General features: G+C 38.8%; 1 protein-coding gene across 1 annotated transcript in view; it reads left to right on the forward strand.

Moving 5' to 3' along the window:
* The window catches only part of NECAB1 (N-terminal EF-hand calcium binding protein 1), a 292,307-nt gene that overhangs the window by 253,511 nt on the left and 23,601 nt on the right, over positions 1-15,195 (forward strand). Inside the window, exon 9 of the mRNA XM_065895521.1 lies at positions 5,392-5,442. Within this exon, the coding sequence (XP_065751593.1) occupies positions 5,392-5,442 (51 nt within the window). The remainder of the gene's footprint in view (positions 1-5,391; positions 5,443-15,195) is intronic.

Below are 15,195 nucleotides of genomic sequence, written 5' to 3' on the forward strand. Positions count from 1 at the left end.
GTTGTACATTTTTCCCTTTCATAACTTTAAATATATCCTGCCACTCCCTTCTGGCCTGTAGCGTTTCTCCTGAAAAATCTGCTGATAACCTTATGGGGATTCCCTTGTATGTTATTTGTTGCGTTTCCCTTGCTGCTTTCAATATTTTTTTCTTTGCATTGAATTTTTGTTAGTTTAATTAATATGTGTCTTGGTATGTTTCTCTTAAGGTTTATACTGTTTGGGACTCTCTGCACTTCCTGCACTTGGGTGGCTATTTCCTTTCCATGTTAGGGAAACTTTTTACTTATAATCTCTTCAAATATTTTCTCATATCCTTTCTCTTTCTCTTCTTCTTTAAGGACTCCTATAATTCGAATGTTGGTGCATTTAATGTTGTCCCAGAAGTCTCTGAGACTGTCGTCAATTCTCTTCATTCGTTTTTCTTTATTCTGCTCCTCGGCAGTTATTTCCACCATTCTGTCTTCCATCTCACTTATTCATTCTTTTGCCTCAATTATTCTGCTATCGATTCCTTCTAGTGTATTTTTTTTTTTTTTTTACCGGTACGTGGGCCTCTCACTGTTGTGACCTCTTCCATTGCGGAGCACAGGCTCCAGATGCGTAGGCTCAGCGGCCATGGCTCATGGGCCCAGCCGCTTCATGGCATGTGGGATCTTCCTGAACCGGGGAACAAACCCGTGTCCCCTTCATCGGCAGGCGGACTCTCAACCACTGCGCCACCAGGGAAGCCCCCTTCTAGTGTATTTTTCATATCAGTTATTATGTTGTTCATCACTGTTTGCTTGCTTTTTAGTTCTTCTCTGTCTTTGTTCTACATTTCTTGTATTTTCTTGATCCATGCCTCCATTATATTTCTGAGATTTTAGATCATCTTTACTGTCATTACTATGAATTCTTTTTCAGGTAGGTTGTCTATTTCCTATTCATTCGTCTTCTAGGTTTTTCCCTTGCTCCTTCATCTGTAACATAACTTTTGTCATCTCATTTTTTTTGATGGGCGGGGCTATGTTCCTGTCGTACAGGTTGCTTTCCCTGGTGCTTTCCACACTGGAGTTTGCAGGCAGTTGCGCAGAGCCAGGTCTTGGTGCCGAGATGAGGATCTCCAAGAGACTTCACTCAGATTAATGTTCCCTGGGGTCTGAGGTTCTCTTTCAGTTTAGCGGTTTGGACTCAGTGGTCCTACCACAGGAGCTCAGGCCTGAACCCTGGCCTGTGAACCAAGATCCTGTAAGACAAGCAGTGCATCAAAAAAAGAAAAAAAAAGGAGCAGAACAATAACAAAGAATAAAAAATAAAGTAAAAATAGAAAAATATATTAGAAAAAATATAAATGAAAAAACACTACCAAGGGGGGCGGGGCTTAGGCAGGGGTGGGGCTTAGGCAGGGTGGGGTTTAGGTGGGAGTGGAGGCTAGTCTCAGAATCCACACAGCTGAAAAGGTCTTGGGGTTTGGGGGGACAGGGTTTAGGCTCAGCGTGGTCCATTCTATCTCTTTTCATTGGAGAATTTAATTCACTTATGTTTAAAATAGTTATTGATAGGTAAGGACTTACTATTGCCATTTTGTTAATTGTTTTCTGGTTGTTTTGTAGATTACTGTGTCTTGTTTCTCATGCTGTTGTCTTTTTGTGTGTGTGTTTGATGTCTTTTGGTATCAGTATGCTTTGACTTCTTTATCATGTTCTTTTGTGTAATTTCTACAAGATTTTCACTTGTGGTTACCGTGAGGCTTACATAAAATATAACACCCTATTTTAAACTGATAACAACTTAACTTCAATAGAATTTGTAAACTTTACACTTTTACGTCCACCTCACTTTTTAGGTTATTGCTGTTATAATGTATATGTTTTCATATTATGTAACTGACAACAGATTACTACAGTTATGGTTATTTTTGCTATGCTCTTTTACAAGTTTTAAACAAAAGTTAAGTGAATTATGCATCACTATTACCATATTGCAGAAATAATGACTATATACTTATTACCAGTGAGACTTATACTACCTTTTTATGATGTTATTAACATTCTTTCACTTCCACTCAAAGAACTGCCTTTAACATTTCTTATAAGGCAGGTCTGGTGGTAAACTCCCTTAGCTTTTGATTGTCCAGTGAAGTCTTTATCCTTCCTTTGTTTCTGAAAGAAAACTTCACCAAGTATAGAATTCTTAGTCGACAGTTATTTTTTTTCAATATTTCTATTATGTCATCCCATTCTCTCCTGGTCAGAAAAGTTCTGCTGATAATCTTATGGGGGTTCCCTTGTATGTGGCTTCTCTCTTTTCTCTTGCTGCCCTTACAGTTCTTTTGTCTTTGACTTTTGACAATTTAATTAACGTGTCTCAGAGTAGCCCTATTTAGATTCAATCTATTTGTGGTCCTTTGGGCCTCATGGATCTGGATGTTCATATCTCTCCCAAAATTTAGGAAGTTTTCAGACATTATTCCTTTAAAAAGGCATTCTGTCTCTTTCTCTTTCTCTTCTTCTGGAATTCCCATGATGTGAATACTTTTTCCCTTTCAGTGTCTCCCAAATTCCCATAGGTTTCCTTCACTCTTTTTCATTCTTTTTTATTTTTGCTCCTCTTCCTGGGTAACTTCCAGTGTTGTATCCTCCAGGTCACTGATTCTTCTGCATGGTTGAGTCTACTTTTGAAATTCTCTATTGAATTTTTCAGTTCAGTTATTGTATTTTTCATCTCTAGGAGTTTTGTTTATTTTGGTTTGTTTTTGATGGCTGCTATTTCCTTGTCAAACCTCATTATATTCATGCTTTGTTTTTCTAATTTTGTGTAGCTGTCTGTTTTTTCTTGCAGTTCCTTAAGAGGAATTTCCTTAAGAGGATCTTATTGAATTCTTTCTCTGGCATTTCATAGGTGTTCATTTTAAGGCCAGTTATTGAAGTTTTATTAATTTCCTTTGGTGATGTCATATTTACCTGACTTTTCATAATCTTTGATTCCTTACATTGATATTTGTGCGTTTGAGTAATTGGGCTCCCCTTCCAGACTCTACAGGTTGGCTTTGGCAGAGACAGTTCTTCAGTAGTAAGCTCAGTTTGGGTTTTGGGGTATGTCTGCTGGTAATGTTTTTGAGCAGGTGGGGCCTGCTATTATGCTTTATTGGGGGCAGGGCAATTGTTTCAGCTCTGAGGATAGGGATACGGGTTGTGCCATTGGCTGAGAACTGTTGGATAGTACTCTGGCTTGGTTCCTTACACAAGTGAGGCTGTAGGATGGGCTCCATGGTTGCCTGGATTCTCTGGTCAGACTTAATAGATGGTTGGGACTGGTTACTATATACAGTAGTAAATGGGACTTCTGTGCCCTGGCATGGCAGCAGTACAGGACCCAGGGCCTATACAGCTCATTGTTTGGGGACCCAAGCCAGTCCATAGTGTACACTGACTTCCCTGGTCAGGTGAGGCCACTGGTTTTACTCTGCAGATGGGGGAAGCCATGGTCTGTGCTCTCTGTTCAAGTACCACTGCATGTAGGGGTGTTGAATGAGCTGTGTAGCTTCCTGTGTGCTCTAGTTAGGTTCCTTGCTTGGACACATTGGAGACTGTACTTGGCAATGAACAGGGCTATGAATTAGAATAATTGCCTGCATGTAGCAGGACAAGCAGCTCTAAAGCTGGTGAAGCTCTTTGTTGTTTTAACTCAAGCCAACCCACAGCCCAAGTTCCCTGACTAAACATGGCTGCTGGCTTTGCTCTGCAAACTATTGGCTTTGCCTGCTTCTCAGCTCAAGTGCCACTGGGATGCACAACTTCCAGGAGTTGTCACCAGCCCTTCTGGTGAGATGGAGTCAGAAGACACTCTCCACAGCAGGTGGAGCTGAGTCTCACCTCCCCTGCCTAGGCAAGAGGGGGAGGTTTAGCTCCAGGCTATTCTCAGTTTCCCAAATAAGGTCTCAGATAAGGAGATGCCAGGACCTACCCTCAGTTTTGGCTATGAATTAATCCATCTGTTTGTGCATAGCGTGGGAACATTCCACACCTGCTACTGGTTTTGCTTCGTGGTTAATCAGCTTTGCTCACCCACCTCTTGGCTTGAGCACCACTGGGCCACACTACTTCCAGAAGTTATTGCCAGCTCCTCTGGTAAGATCGGCCTGGAAGACACTCACCATAGTGGGTGGGAATATGATTCAGCTCCTTGCTTGGGCGTGGGCAAACTGGGCTCTAGGGCCAACAAAACTCCTTTGAAGATCCGAATCAGGCAGATCTGCTCTCCCCCAAGTTCCCAGCTTGGTTCTGCAGATGAGCAAAGCTGCTGGTTGGGATTACTACTTGGGCACTGCAGAGCTTGGTCTGCCAAGATCTGTGTGCTGGTTGTTGCGAGCCCCTCCCCTCTTCTCTGTCACAGTCAGATTTCCTGTGGTTGAGCCCCACAGATTTCCCATCTTTGTGGTACAAGATCAGAGTAGGAGCTTTCACAAAATGACCCAAAATACTGGCTCGGGCTAGTTGTCTCTCCTGGGATCTCTTTTCCCACTGAGGGAACCAGAGGCTCAGGGAAGATCTGTCCAGGTGGTGCTGTGCTGGCCTGGTGATGGGGCAATGCTGTCAATGTATAGCCACCTCTCTTACCTTCTAATGAAGTCTGTCTTGGTCTCTGTGGTACAGGAGGTTGCTTCAGCCTTGTTCTAGGATTCCCTCAGAGGTGTAGTGTTCTCAATAGTTGTTAGTTGTTGTTCTTGTGAGGGGGAGCAAAGCCATGTTGTTCTTGTGAGGGGGAGCAAAGCCAGGAACAACCTATGTCACCATTTTGGTGATGTCACTCTCTAGGATATATATTCTTAGAATGAAGTCCTTATATATTACAGTCTTGGTTTCAGTGGAGCCATTAGCATTATACATTGATCACTGCAGAAAACTCTAAGGTCTTTTTGGTAACCCTTCATTTTTAACAAATATCAATAGTGGTTTCATTTGTTTTTTATTTCACGTCTTAACAAAGCAAAATTAGCAGTAGAGTGTAAATGTCTATCATGATATCTCAAGTATATTGCCATATAACCACAGGAAAAGAAATCAGCATAGTCATCCTAACTTTTGCTTTTTACTGTTTCTATCCTTTCCCTCTCTGCTTTAATGAACCTTCTCTCCACTTTGTTCTCTTTTAATGGCATCAGTGATGTACATTCAAAGTAATAACAAATTGAACACATCTGAGATAGCTCCTTACAATTGATATAATGGGTAAAAGAATCTTTATTGGAAGAGCCCACTTTAAAAAATCAGAATTATTTCATCTCCATTCAGATCATGAAGTTCCTTCGGTTTAATGTTAGCCAAAAATTGCTACCATTCAAATATATGATGTTTTGTTTAATTAACTAATTTCTTGTTTTCTACCCATTTCTTACTCTAACCAAAGGATCTTAAACTTGAACCTCTAGAAGAAGTTATTGAAGGGAATACTAAACCTGTAAGTACTTTCCCTAGGTCAAAATTTTAGAAATATGTACTTTGAAAACATAATTTAATTTCTTCAAAATTAGTTACTATCTCAGTGAAAATTAAAAAAAAAAACAATACATAGGCATATTTCATTATGTGTGGCTAAGTAGGATTTTCTAAATTGTGATTTGTGGAAAACTAATGCCTACTTCACAGGGGTTTTCTGAAAGAACTTGTTATGTAATATGTGAAAAGTGAAATTTTTATGCATGTATAAATCAATGAGTTATTGAATAATTGAATGAATATGACTGGCAGAGAAGGGCAACATTCAAATTGTATCATCAACTAGGCTGAAGGGTACACCTGAGCTGAAACTTGGTCCTATTAATTATTGTATTTTCAGCACATAGCCCAGGGACAAGATGCTCAGAAATCATTTTCCAAAGAAAAAAAATTGATGTTTAGAGAAAAGTGAACATTTATGCTTGTGGGGAGAATATACCCATCCAGAAGGGTGGCAATTGATGAAGACTGAAAGAAAATGGACAGTGATCCTAATAGGTTCATTATATGCAACAAAAAAGAAATTAATGCATAAATTAACTAATTGAAAAGGAGCACATACCATGCTTTATTATTTTATTTTATTTTGAGGCAAATATTTATAGCACATACTGCTTTGGGAAATTGGATGTTTGCATTTACATTTAGCAGAAATTTGGATTTTAAAATCTTGGGTATCTACAGAAAATCACCTTTTTCTTAATACCTTAAATATATTATATATTGTATAGATCTTGTAGGATCAGTCACATTTACATGAAACAAGGATATGAAATACCTTCCATCTCTGTATCATGTACTTATTCTATAGGCACTGCTTGTGTGATAGAAGGTGAGACTCACCTGCATGTCAGCTCCTGTTCATCTGTCCAAACTCACAGCACAAAGGAAATTTTCATAGAGGGAGCTTTTTCTCAGAAAAGTTTAATAATGGCTGTTGTGATTAGAATCCTATAGATGTAGACACAATTCCTAGCTATACTACATGTTCAGTGCTCTTATTACTCCAAAGACAGGGATGTGGTCTGTGTTAATTTATCAGGCACCCAGAGTTTTAAAGTGATAGGTTTTGGCACAAAGGTGAGGGGAGAGGGCTGTTGAACACAGATATTATGCAGGTCTGTGCAGTCCCATAAGCACAGGATTATGACCTTGAGGTCTTGCATCTGTGTCGTCTCTTAGGTTTGCATGTAGAGAAAACTACACTCCAGTCAAGAAACATGAACATAATTTTTCTAATGTTAGGAGAGATTATTGTCTATTCTTAAATAATTTCTTAATATAAGTATTCTCTCTCACTAGCTGTGAAGGAGAAAAGTTTCTAAGGATTATTTATGAAAAGTGAAAGACTCTTCCATTCTCTGGTCCCCGACAGAAAAGAGAGATCTATCTTAAGAGATCTATCAACCCATACAGCATTGCCAATTCAATAGTTCATGGAAGTACTTTAGAGAAAAAGAACTGGGCAAAGTAGTTCGATAGTCAATATTATTTAAAAGCAGGAAAGAATATTCTTTAACTATTTTTAACCATATGTAAAAGAATTATGCTCTTTGGGAATACACACATAGTAATAGTCTGAGCTGGTTTGTTTTTTCATATTTGTCATCAAAAGTTGTATTTTTTACTAGTGGTAGTATATGTATCACTATCAATTCCTATAAAACCTCTATATTCAGAATGACAAAAACAATTTTTCACTGTTATTTCACAGCTAGCACACATAATTGTATGTTACTTTTTGATCAGTGATTTTTCCTGGTGACCAAAAACCAATTTTAGAATTCATTGACTGGAGAGGTATTTTTCCTTTTCCATTAGTGAATGCATGAGAACTCTGAAAAATAAATCCTACATCAGAATGCAAAAATTAAATTTTTATTATATACTTTATTTTTAAAAGTTAATCTTTATTGAGCCTTTGCTATGTGCAAGTGTTGTGTTAAACCCACACATATGTAACTCAGTCTTCACAATAGTCATATGAGGTGGTGCTGTTATTAGCTCCATTTTACAGATGAAAAAATTAAGTTGTAGAAAGGTTTAAATACCACAGCTGAAGTCCAGAAGTTCTATGCCAGACCTACAGTACTCACCACACTGTAATACTCCAACTCTAGTGTTTGGTGCACTTTGGGAAGTAGAGTTGCTTTTGCTAGTGAGGTTGTGAGGTAATGGATGACTTTTTTTCATGAGATTTCCTACCACTAGAGCAGAGCGTATTATCTGGTAGGCTTATTTAAGCACACAGCAAAAGTCCTGAACCCTAGTATCTGCCATACTAGTTTTCTGGTACGTGAGCCATTACATAATGATGAATGTAGCATATAATCTCTTTTTAAGTCCATTTCTTTTCTCAGCCTGGAGTAAGAGAAGTAACATTTTTTGAATATCTATCATGGGCAATATCTTTACATACACTATTTCATTCCATTTAACCTTCTTCAAAACTCTGTGATATAAGTACCTTTATTCCAATTTTGCATATCAGAAGACTTGAGAAAGATTAAGTAACTTGTTCAAGGCCACAGAGCTAGTAAAAGTGAAGCCAATTTACACCTCCTGGTCTAAAAGGAGAAAGAAAAAAGAAAAGAGGGCAAGATGATGGAGGTAGATAAAAGAGCACCTAACAGTGCTCAGGACCACCTCAAATCCTTTTCTGAAATGGATAGTATATAAATAAAATTTACTAAAGGAATTTTAAGAATAGTCAATGGTTAAAAGCAAAAGCACATTTTATTTTTAACTTGATCACTAACTATGTGGTGGGCCCTGAGGGAGTGTCTGTAGATAAAGTGGTGAATATTACAGACTAGAAGACAGACTAGAAGGAAATATAGGCAAATATAACTAGGATCTACAATAGGATGTGATGAATATTATTATAGGAAGGTATAGATTTTCATAGCTAAGGAATATGACCTAATTTAGAGGCCAGGAAATGCTTCCAGAATGACATAACATTTAAGATGAAATCAAAAAGGATAAGTAGGGGTTTCTAAAAATGATATTTGTATATCTCTTACAACACTGAATTGTTCTAAACTTGCACTAAAAGAATAGGTGCTACATGGGAATATTAAAATATTTCAGATGATTTATATCAAGCATGTCATAAAGACAGCAACCTTAGGAATTCACTATTTTATTATTTCTTAATAAAATAGGAAATAAATGCACATCAGGGATAAACGCAGATCTAAAGTCCAAGACCTTGGTTTTATGACTCACTGAAAATTTAGGGATAATTTATTGTCTTCTAGCTCTCAAGTACTAAGAAGTGAGTATGAATCACTGAAAGGTTAGTATGATTTTTGAAGGGAATTGCTTCAACCAGACCATACATCCTGGATCTGGCCAGGTGTATTGATACACCTGAATACTTTCTGCCTGGTTCAATTGTGTGCTTTGTGTGGTCTCAAATGACTCAAATAGTCTCAAATGACTATTGGGGGGGGGGGAAATGATCATTTTCAGATATTTTCTACTTTCAAAAGGAGTTTTAAAAAGTCAATATGGGGAGGACCTTCAAGATGGCGGAGGAGTAAGAAGACCTCAGACTTCCAAAAGGGCAAGGATATCCCCACATACCTGGGTAGGGCAAAAGAAAAAAGAAAAAACAGAGACAAAAGAATAGGGATGGGACCTGCACCAGTGGGAGGGAGCTGTGAAGGAGGAAAAGTTTCCACACACTAGGAAACCCCTTCACTGGTGGGGACAGAGGTGGGTAGGAGGTAAGCTTCAGAGCCACAGAGGAAAGTGCAGCAACAGGGGTGCAGAGGGCAAAGTACAGAGATTCCCTCACAGAAGATCGGTGACGACCAGCACTCACCAGCCTGAGACACTTCTCTGCTCACCTATAGAGCGGGTGGGGGCTGGGAGCTGAGGTTCAGGTTTCAGAGGTCAGATCCCAGGAAGAGGACTGGAGTTGGCTGCATGAACACACCCTGAAGGGAGCTAGTGAGCCACAGCTAGCCGGGAGTCCAGAAAAATGTCTGGATCTGCCTAAGATGAAAAAGACCATTGTTTCCGGGTGTGCAAGGAGAGGGGATTCCTTCCCTGTCTGCCCACAGAAGGCAGATCACCGCCTAAACAAGCTTCAGAGATGGGCGTGAGCCGTGGCTATCAGCTCGGACACCAGAGATGAGCATGAAACGCTACGGCTGCGGCTGCAGCCACCAAGAATCCTGTATGCAAAGCACAGGTCACTATCCATATCCACCACCCCCGACCCCGGGAGCCTGTGCAGCCCACCACTGCCAGTGTCCCATGATCAAGAGACAACATCCTCAGGAGAACACACAGCATGCCTCAAGTTGTTGCAACGTCACACTGGCCTCTGCAGCCACAGGCTCACCCCACATTCCAATTATAACTATCGTACACTTCCCTCCCCCACCGGCCTGAGTGAGCCACAGCCCCCTAATCAGCTGCTGCTTTAACCCCATCCTGTCTGGGTGGGAAGAGATGTCTGAGGGCAACCTACATGCAAAGGTGGGGCCAAAACCAAAGCTGAACCCCAGGAGCTGTGCGAACAAAGAAGAGAAAGGGAAATTTCTCCATGAAGCCTCAGGAGCCACAGATTAAATCCCCACAAACAACTTGATGTACCCTGCATCTGTGGAATACATGAATAGACAATGAATCATCCCAAAATTGAGGCAGTGGACTTTGGAAACAACTGTGGACTTGGGGTTTGCTGTCTATGAAAGATTTGTTTCTGATTTTTATGTTTATCTTAGCATAGTTTTTAGCACTTGTTATCATTGGTGGATTTCTTTATTTGTTTGATTGCCCTCCTTTTTTATTATTATTACATTTTTTTTACATCTTTATTGGAGTATAATTGCTTTACAATGGTGTGTTAGTTTCTGCTTTATAACAAAGTGAATCAGTTATACATATACGTATGTCCCCATATCTCTTCCCTCTTGCATCTCCCTCCCTCCCACCCTCCCTGTCCCACACCTCTAGGTGGTCACAAAGCGCCGAGCTGATCTCCCTGTGCCATGCGGCTGCTTCCCACTAGCTATCTATTTTACGTTTGGTAGTGTATATATGTCCATGACACTCTCCCACTTTGTCCCAGCTTACCCTTCTGCCTCCCCGTATCCTCAAGTCCATTCTCTACTAGGTCTGCATCTTTATTCCCATCTTGCCCCAAGGTTCTTCATCACCTTTTTTTTTTCTTTTTAAGTTCTATATATATGTGTTAGCATACGGCATTTGTTTCTCTCTTACTTCACTCTGTATGACAGTCTCCAGGTCCATCCATCTCACTACAAAGGACTCAGTTTTGTTCCTTTTTATGGCTGAGCAATATTCCACTGTATATATGTGCCATGTCTTCTTTATCCCTTCATCTATTGATGGACACTTCGGTAGCTTCCATGTCTTGCAAATATTTTCTCCAATTCTGAGTGTTGTCTTTTTGTCTTGTTTATGGTTTCCTTTGCTGTGCAAAAGCTTTTAAGTTCATTGGGTCCCATTTGTTTATTTTTGTTTTAATTTCCATTTCTCTAGAAGGTGGGTCAAAAGGAATCTTGCTGTGATTTATGTCATAGAGTATTCTGCCTGTGTTTTCCCCTAAGAGTTTGATGGTATTTGGCCTTACATTTAGATCTTTAATCCATTTTGAGTTTATTTCTGTGTATGGTATTAGGGACTGTTCTAACTTCATTCTTTTATATGTACCTGTCCAGTTTTCCCAGCACCACTTATTGAAGAGGCTGTCTTTTCTCCATTGTATATTCTTGCCTCCTTTATCAAAGATAAGGTGAATTTTGTGTGTGTGTTTATCTCTGGGCTATCGAACCTGTTCCATTAATCTATATTTCTGTTTTTGTGCGAGTACCATACTGTCTTGATTACTGTAGCTTTGTAGTATACTCTGACATTAGAGAGCCTGATTCCTCAAGCTCCGTTTTTCTTTCTCAAGATTGCTTTAGCTATTCGGGGTCTTTTGTGTTTCCATACAAATTGAGAAATTTTTTCTTCCAGTTCTGTGAAAAATGCCAGTGGTATTTTGATAGGGATTGCAATGAAACTGTAGATTGCTTTGGGTAGTAGAGTCATTTTCACAATGTTGATACTGCCAATCCAAGAACATGGTATATCTCTCCATCTATTTGTATCATCTTTAATTTCTTTCATCAGTGTCTTATAATTTTCTGCATACAGGTCTTTTGTCTCCTTAGGTAGGTTTCTTCCTAGATATATTATTCTTTTTGTTGCAGTGGTAAGTGGGAGTGTTTTCTTAACTTCACATTCAGATTTTTCATCATTAGTGTATAGCAATGCAAAAGATTTCTGTGCATTAATTTTGTATCCTGCTACTTTACAAATTCATTGATTAGCTCTAGTAGTTTTCTGGCAGCATGTTTAGGATTCTCAGTGTATACTATCATCTGCAAACAGTGACAGCTTTAACTCTTCGTTTCCAATTTGGATTCCTTTTATTTCTTATTCTTCTCTAATTAATGTGGCTAAAACTTCCAAAACTATGTTGAATAATAGTGGTGAGAGTGGGCAACCTTGTCTTGTTCCTGATCTTAGTGGAAATGGTTTCAATATTTCACCATTGAGGATGATGTTGGCTGTGGGTTTGTCATGTATGGCCTTTATTATGTTGAGGAAAGTTCCCTCTATGCCTACTTTCTGCAAGGTTTTTATCATAAATCGGTGTTGAATTTTGTCGAATGCTTTCTCTGCATGTATTGAAATGATCATACATTTTTTCCCCTTCAATTTGTTAATATGGTGTATCACATTGATTGATTTGCATATATTGAAGAATCCTTGCATTCCTGGGATAAACCACACTTGATCATAGTGTATGTTCCTTTTAATGTGCTGTTGGATTCTGTTTGCTAGTATTTTGTTGAGGATTTATGCATCTAGGTTCATCAGTGATATTGGCCTGTAGTTTTCTTTCCTTGTGACATCTTTGTCTAGTTTTGGTATCAGGGTGATGGTGGCCTCGTAGAATGAGTTTGGGAGTGTTCCTCCCTCTGCAGTATTTTGCAACAGTTTGAAAAGGATAGATGTTAGCTCTTCTGTAAATGTTTGATAGAATTCGCCTGTGAAGCCATCTGGTCCTGGGCTTTTGTTGCTTGGAGGATTATTAATCACAGTTTCAATTTCAGTGCTTGTGACTGGTCTGTTCATATTTTCTAGTTCTTCCTGGTTCAATCTCGACTGGTTGTGCATTTCTAAGAATTTGTCCATTTTATTGGCATACAGTTGCTTGTAGTAATCTCTCATGATCCTTTGTATTTCTGCAGTGTCAGTTGTTGCTTCTCCTTTTTCATTTTTAATTCTATTGATTTGAGTCTTCTCCCTTTTTTTCTTGATAAGTCTGGCTAATGGTTTATCAATTTTGTTTATGTTCTCAAAGAACCAGCTTTTAGTTTTATTGATCTTTGCTATCATTTCCTTCATTTCTTTTTCATTTATTTCTTATCTGGTCTTTATGATTTTTTTCCTTCTCCTAACTTTGTTTTTTTTTTTTTTTTTTTTTTTGTTCTTCTTTCTCTAATTGCTTTAGGTGCAAGGTTAGGTTGTTTTTTCGAGATGTTTCCTGTTTCTTAAGGTAGGATTGTATTGCTATAAACTTCCCTCTTAGAACTGCTTTTGCTGCATCCCCATAGGTTTTGGGTCATTATGTTTTCATTGTCATTTGTTTCTAGGTACTTTTTGATTTCCCCTTTGATTTCTTCAGTGATCTCTTGGTTATTAAGTAGTGTGTTATTCAGCCTCCAGGTGTTTGTATTTCTTACAGATTTTTTCCTGTAGTTGATATCTAGTCTCATAGCATTGTGGTCAGAAAAGATACTTGATATGATTTCAATTTTCTTAAATTTACCAATGCTTGATTTGTGACCCAAGATATGATCTATCCTGTAGAATGTTCCATGATCACTTGAGAAGAATGTGTATTCTGGTTTTTTTTGGATGGAATGCCCTATAAATATCAATTAGGTCCATCTTGTTTAATGTATCATTTAAAGCTTGTGTTTCCTTACTTATTTTCATTTTGGATGATATGCCCATTGGTGAAAGTTGGGTGTTAAAGTCCCTTACTATGATTGTGTTGCTGTCAATTTCCCCTTTTATGGCTGTTAGTATTTGCCTTATGTATTGAGGTGCTCCTATGTTGGCTGCATAACTAGTTACAATTGTTATATCTTCTTCTCGGATTGTTCCCTTGATCATTATGTAGTGTCCTTCTTTGTCTCTTGTAATAGTCTTTGTTTTAATGTGTATTTTGTCTGATATGAGAATTGCTACTCCAGCTTTCTTTTGATTTCCGTTTGTATGGAATATCTTTTTCTTTGCCCTCACTTTCAGTCTGTATGTGTCCCTAGGTCTGAATTGGGTCTCCTGTTGACAGCATATATATGGGTCTTGTTTTAGTGTCCATTCAGCCTATCTATGTCTTTTGGTTGGAGCATTTAATCCATTTAAATTTAAGGTAATTATTGATATGTATGCTCCTATTACCATTTTCTTAATTGTTTTGGGTTTATTATTGTAGGTTTTTTCCTTTTCTTGTGTTTCCTGCCTAGAGAAGTTCCTTTAGCATTTGTTCTAAAGCTGATTTGGTGGTGCTGAATTCTCTTAGCTTTTGCTTGTCTGTAAAGGTGTTTTGTTTTGTTTTTCTTTTTGCGGTACACAGGCCTCTCACTTCTGTGACCTCTCCCACTGCAGAGCACAGGCTCTGGTAGTGCAGGCCCAGCGGCCATGGCCCACAGGCCCAGCCACTCCACGGCACATGGGACCCTCCCGGACCGGGACACGAACCCGTGTTCCCTGTATCAGCAGGCAGACTCTCAACCACTGCACCACCACGGAAGCCCCTGTCTGTAAAGGTTTTAAGTTCTCCATCAAATCTGAATGAGATCCTTGCTGGTAGAGTAATCTTGGTTGTAGATTTTTCTCTTTCCACTTTAAATATATCCTGTCACTCCCTTCTGGCTTGCAGAGTTTCTTCTGAAAGATCAGCTGTTAACCTTATGGGGATTCCCTTATGTGTTATTTGTTGTTTTTTCCGTTGCTGCTTTTAATATTTTTCCTTTGTATTTAACTTTTGATAGTTTGATTAATATGTGTCTTGGTGTGTTTCTCCTTGGATTTATCCTGTATGGGACTCTCTGTGCTTCCTGGACTTGGTTAACTATTTCTTTTCCCATATTAGGGTAGTTTTCAACTATAATCTCTTCAAATATTTTCTCAGTCCCTTTCTTTTTCTCTTCTTCTTCTGGGACCCCAATAATTAGAATGTTGGGGCATTTAATGTTGTCCCACAGGTCTCCGAGACTGTCCTCAATTATTTTCCTTGTTTTTTCTTTCTTCTGCTTTGCAGTAGTTATTTCCACTATTTTTTCTTCCATGTCACTTATCCGTTCTTCTGCCACAGTTATTCTGCTATTGATCCCTTCTAGAGAATTTTTAATTTCATTTATTGTGTTGTTCATCATTGTTTTTTGGTCTTTAGTTCTTCTAGGTCCTTGGTAAATGTTTCTTGTATTTTCTCCATTCTATTTCCAAGGTTTTGGATCATCTTTACTATCATGATTCTGAATTCTGTTTCAGGTAGACTGCGTATTTCCTCTTCATTTGTTAGGTCTGATGGGTTGTTGCCTTACTCCTTCATGCGCTGTGTGTTTCTCTCTCTTCTAATTTTGCTTAACTTACTGTGTTTGGGGTCTCCTTT

This window comes from Phocoena phocoena, chromosome 17 (genome assembly GCF_963924675.1).
Source record: "Phocoena phocoena chromosome 17, mPhoPho1.1, whole genome shotgun sequence".
Taxonomy (NCBI): Eukaryota; Metazoa; Chordata; class Mammalia; order Artiodactyla; family Phocoenidae; genus Phocoena; species Phocoena phocoena.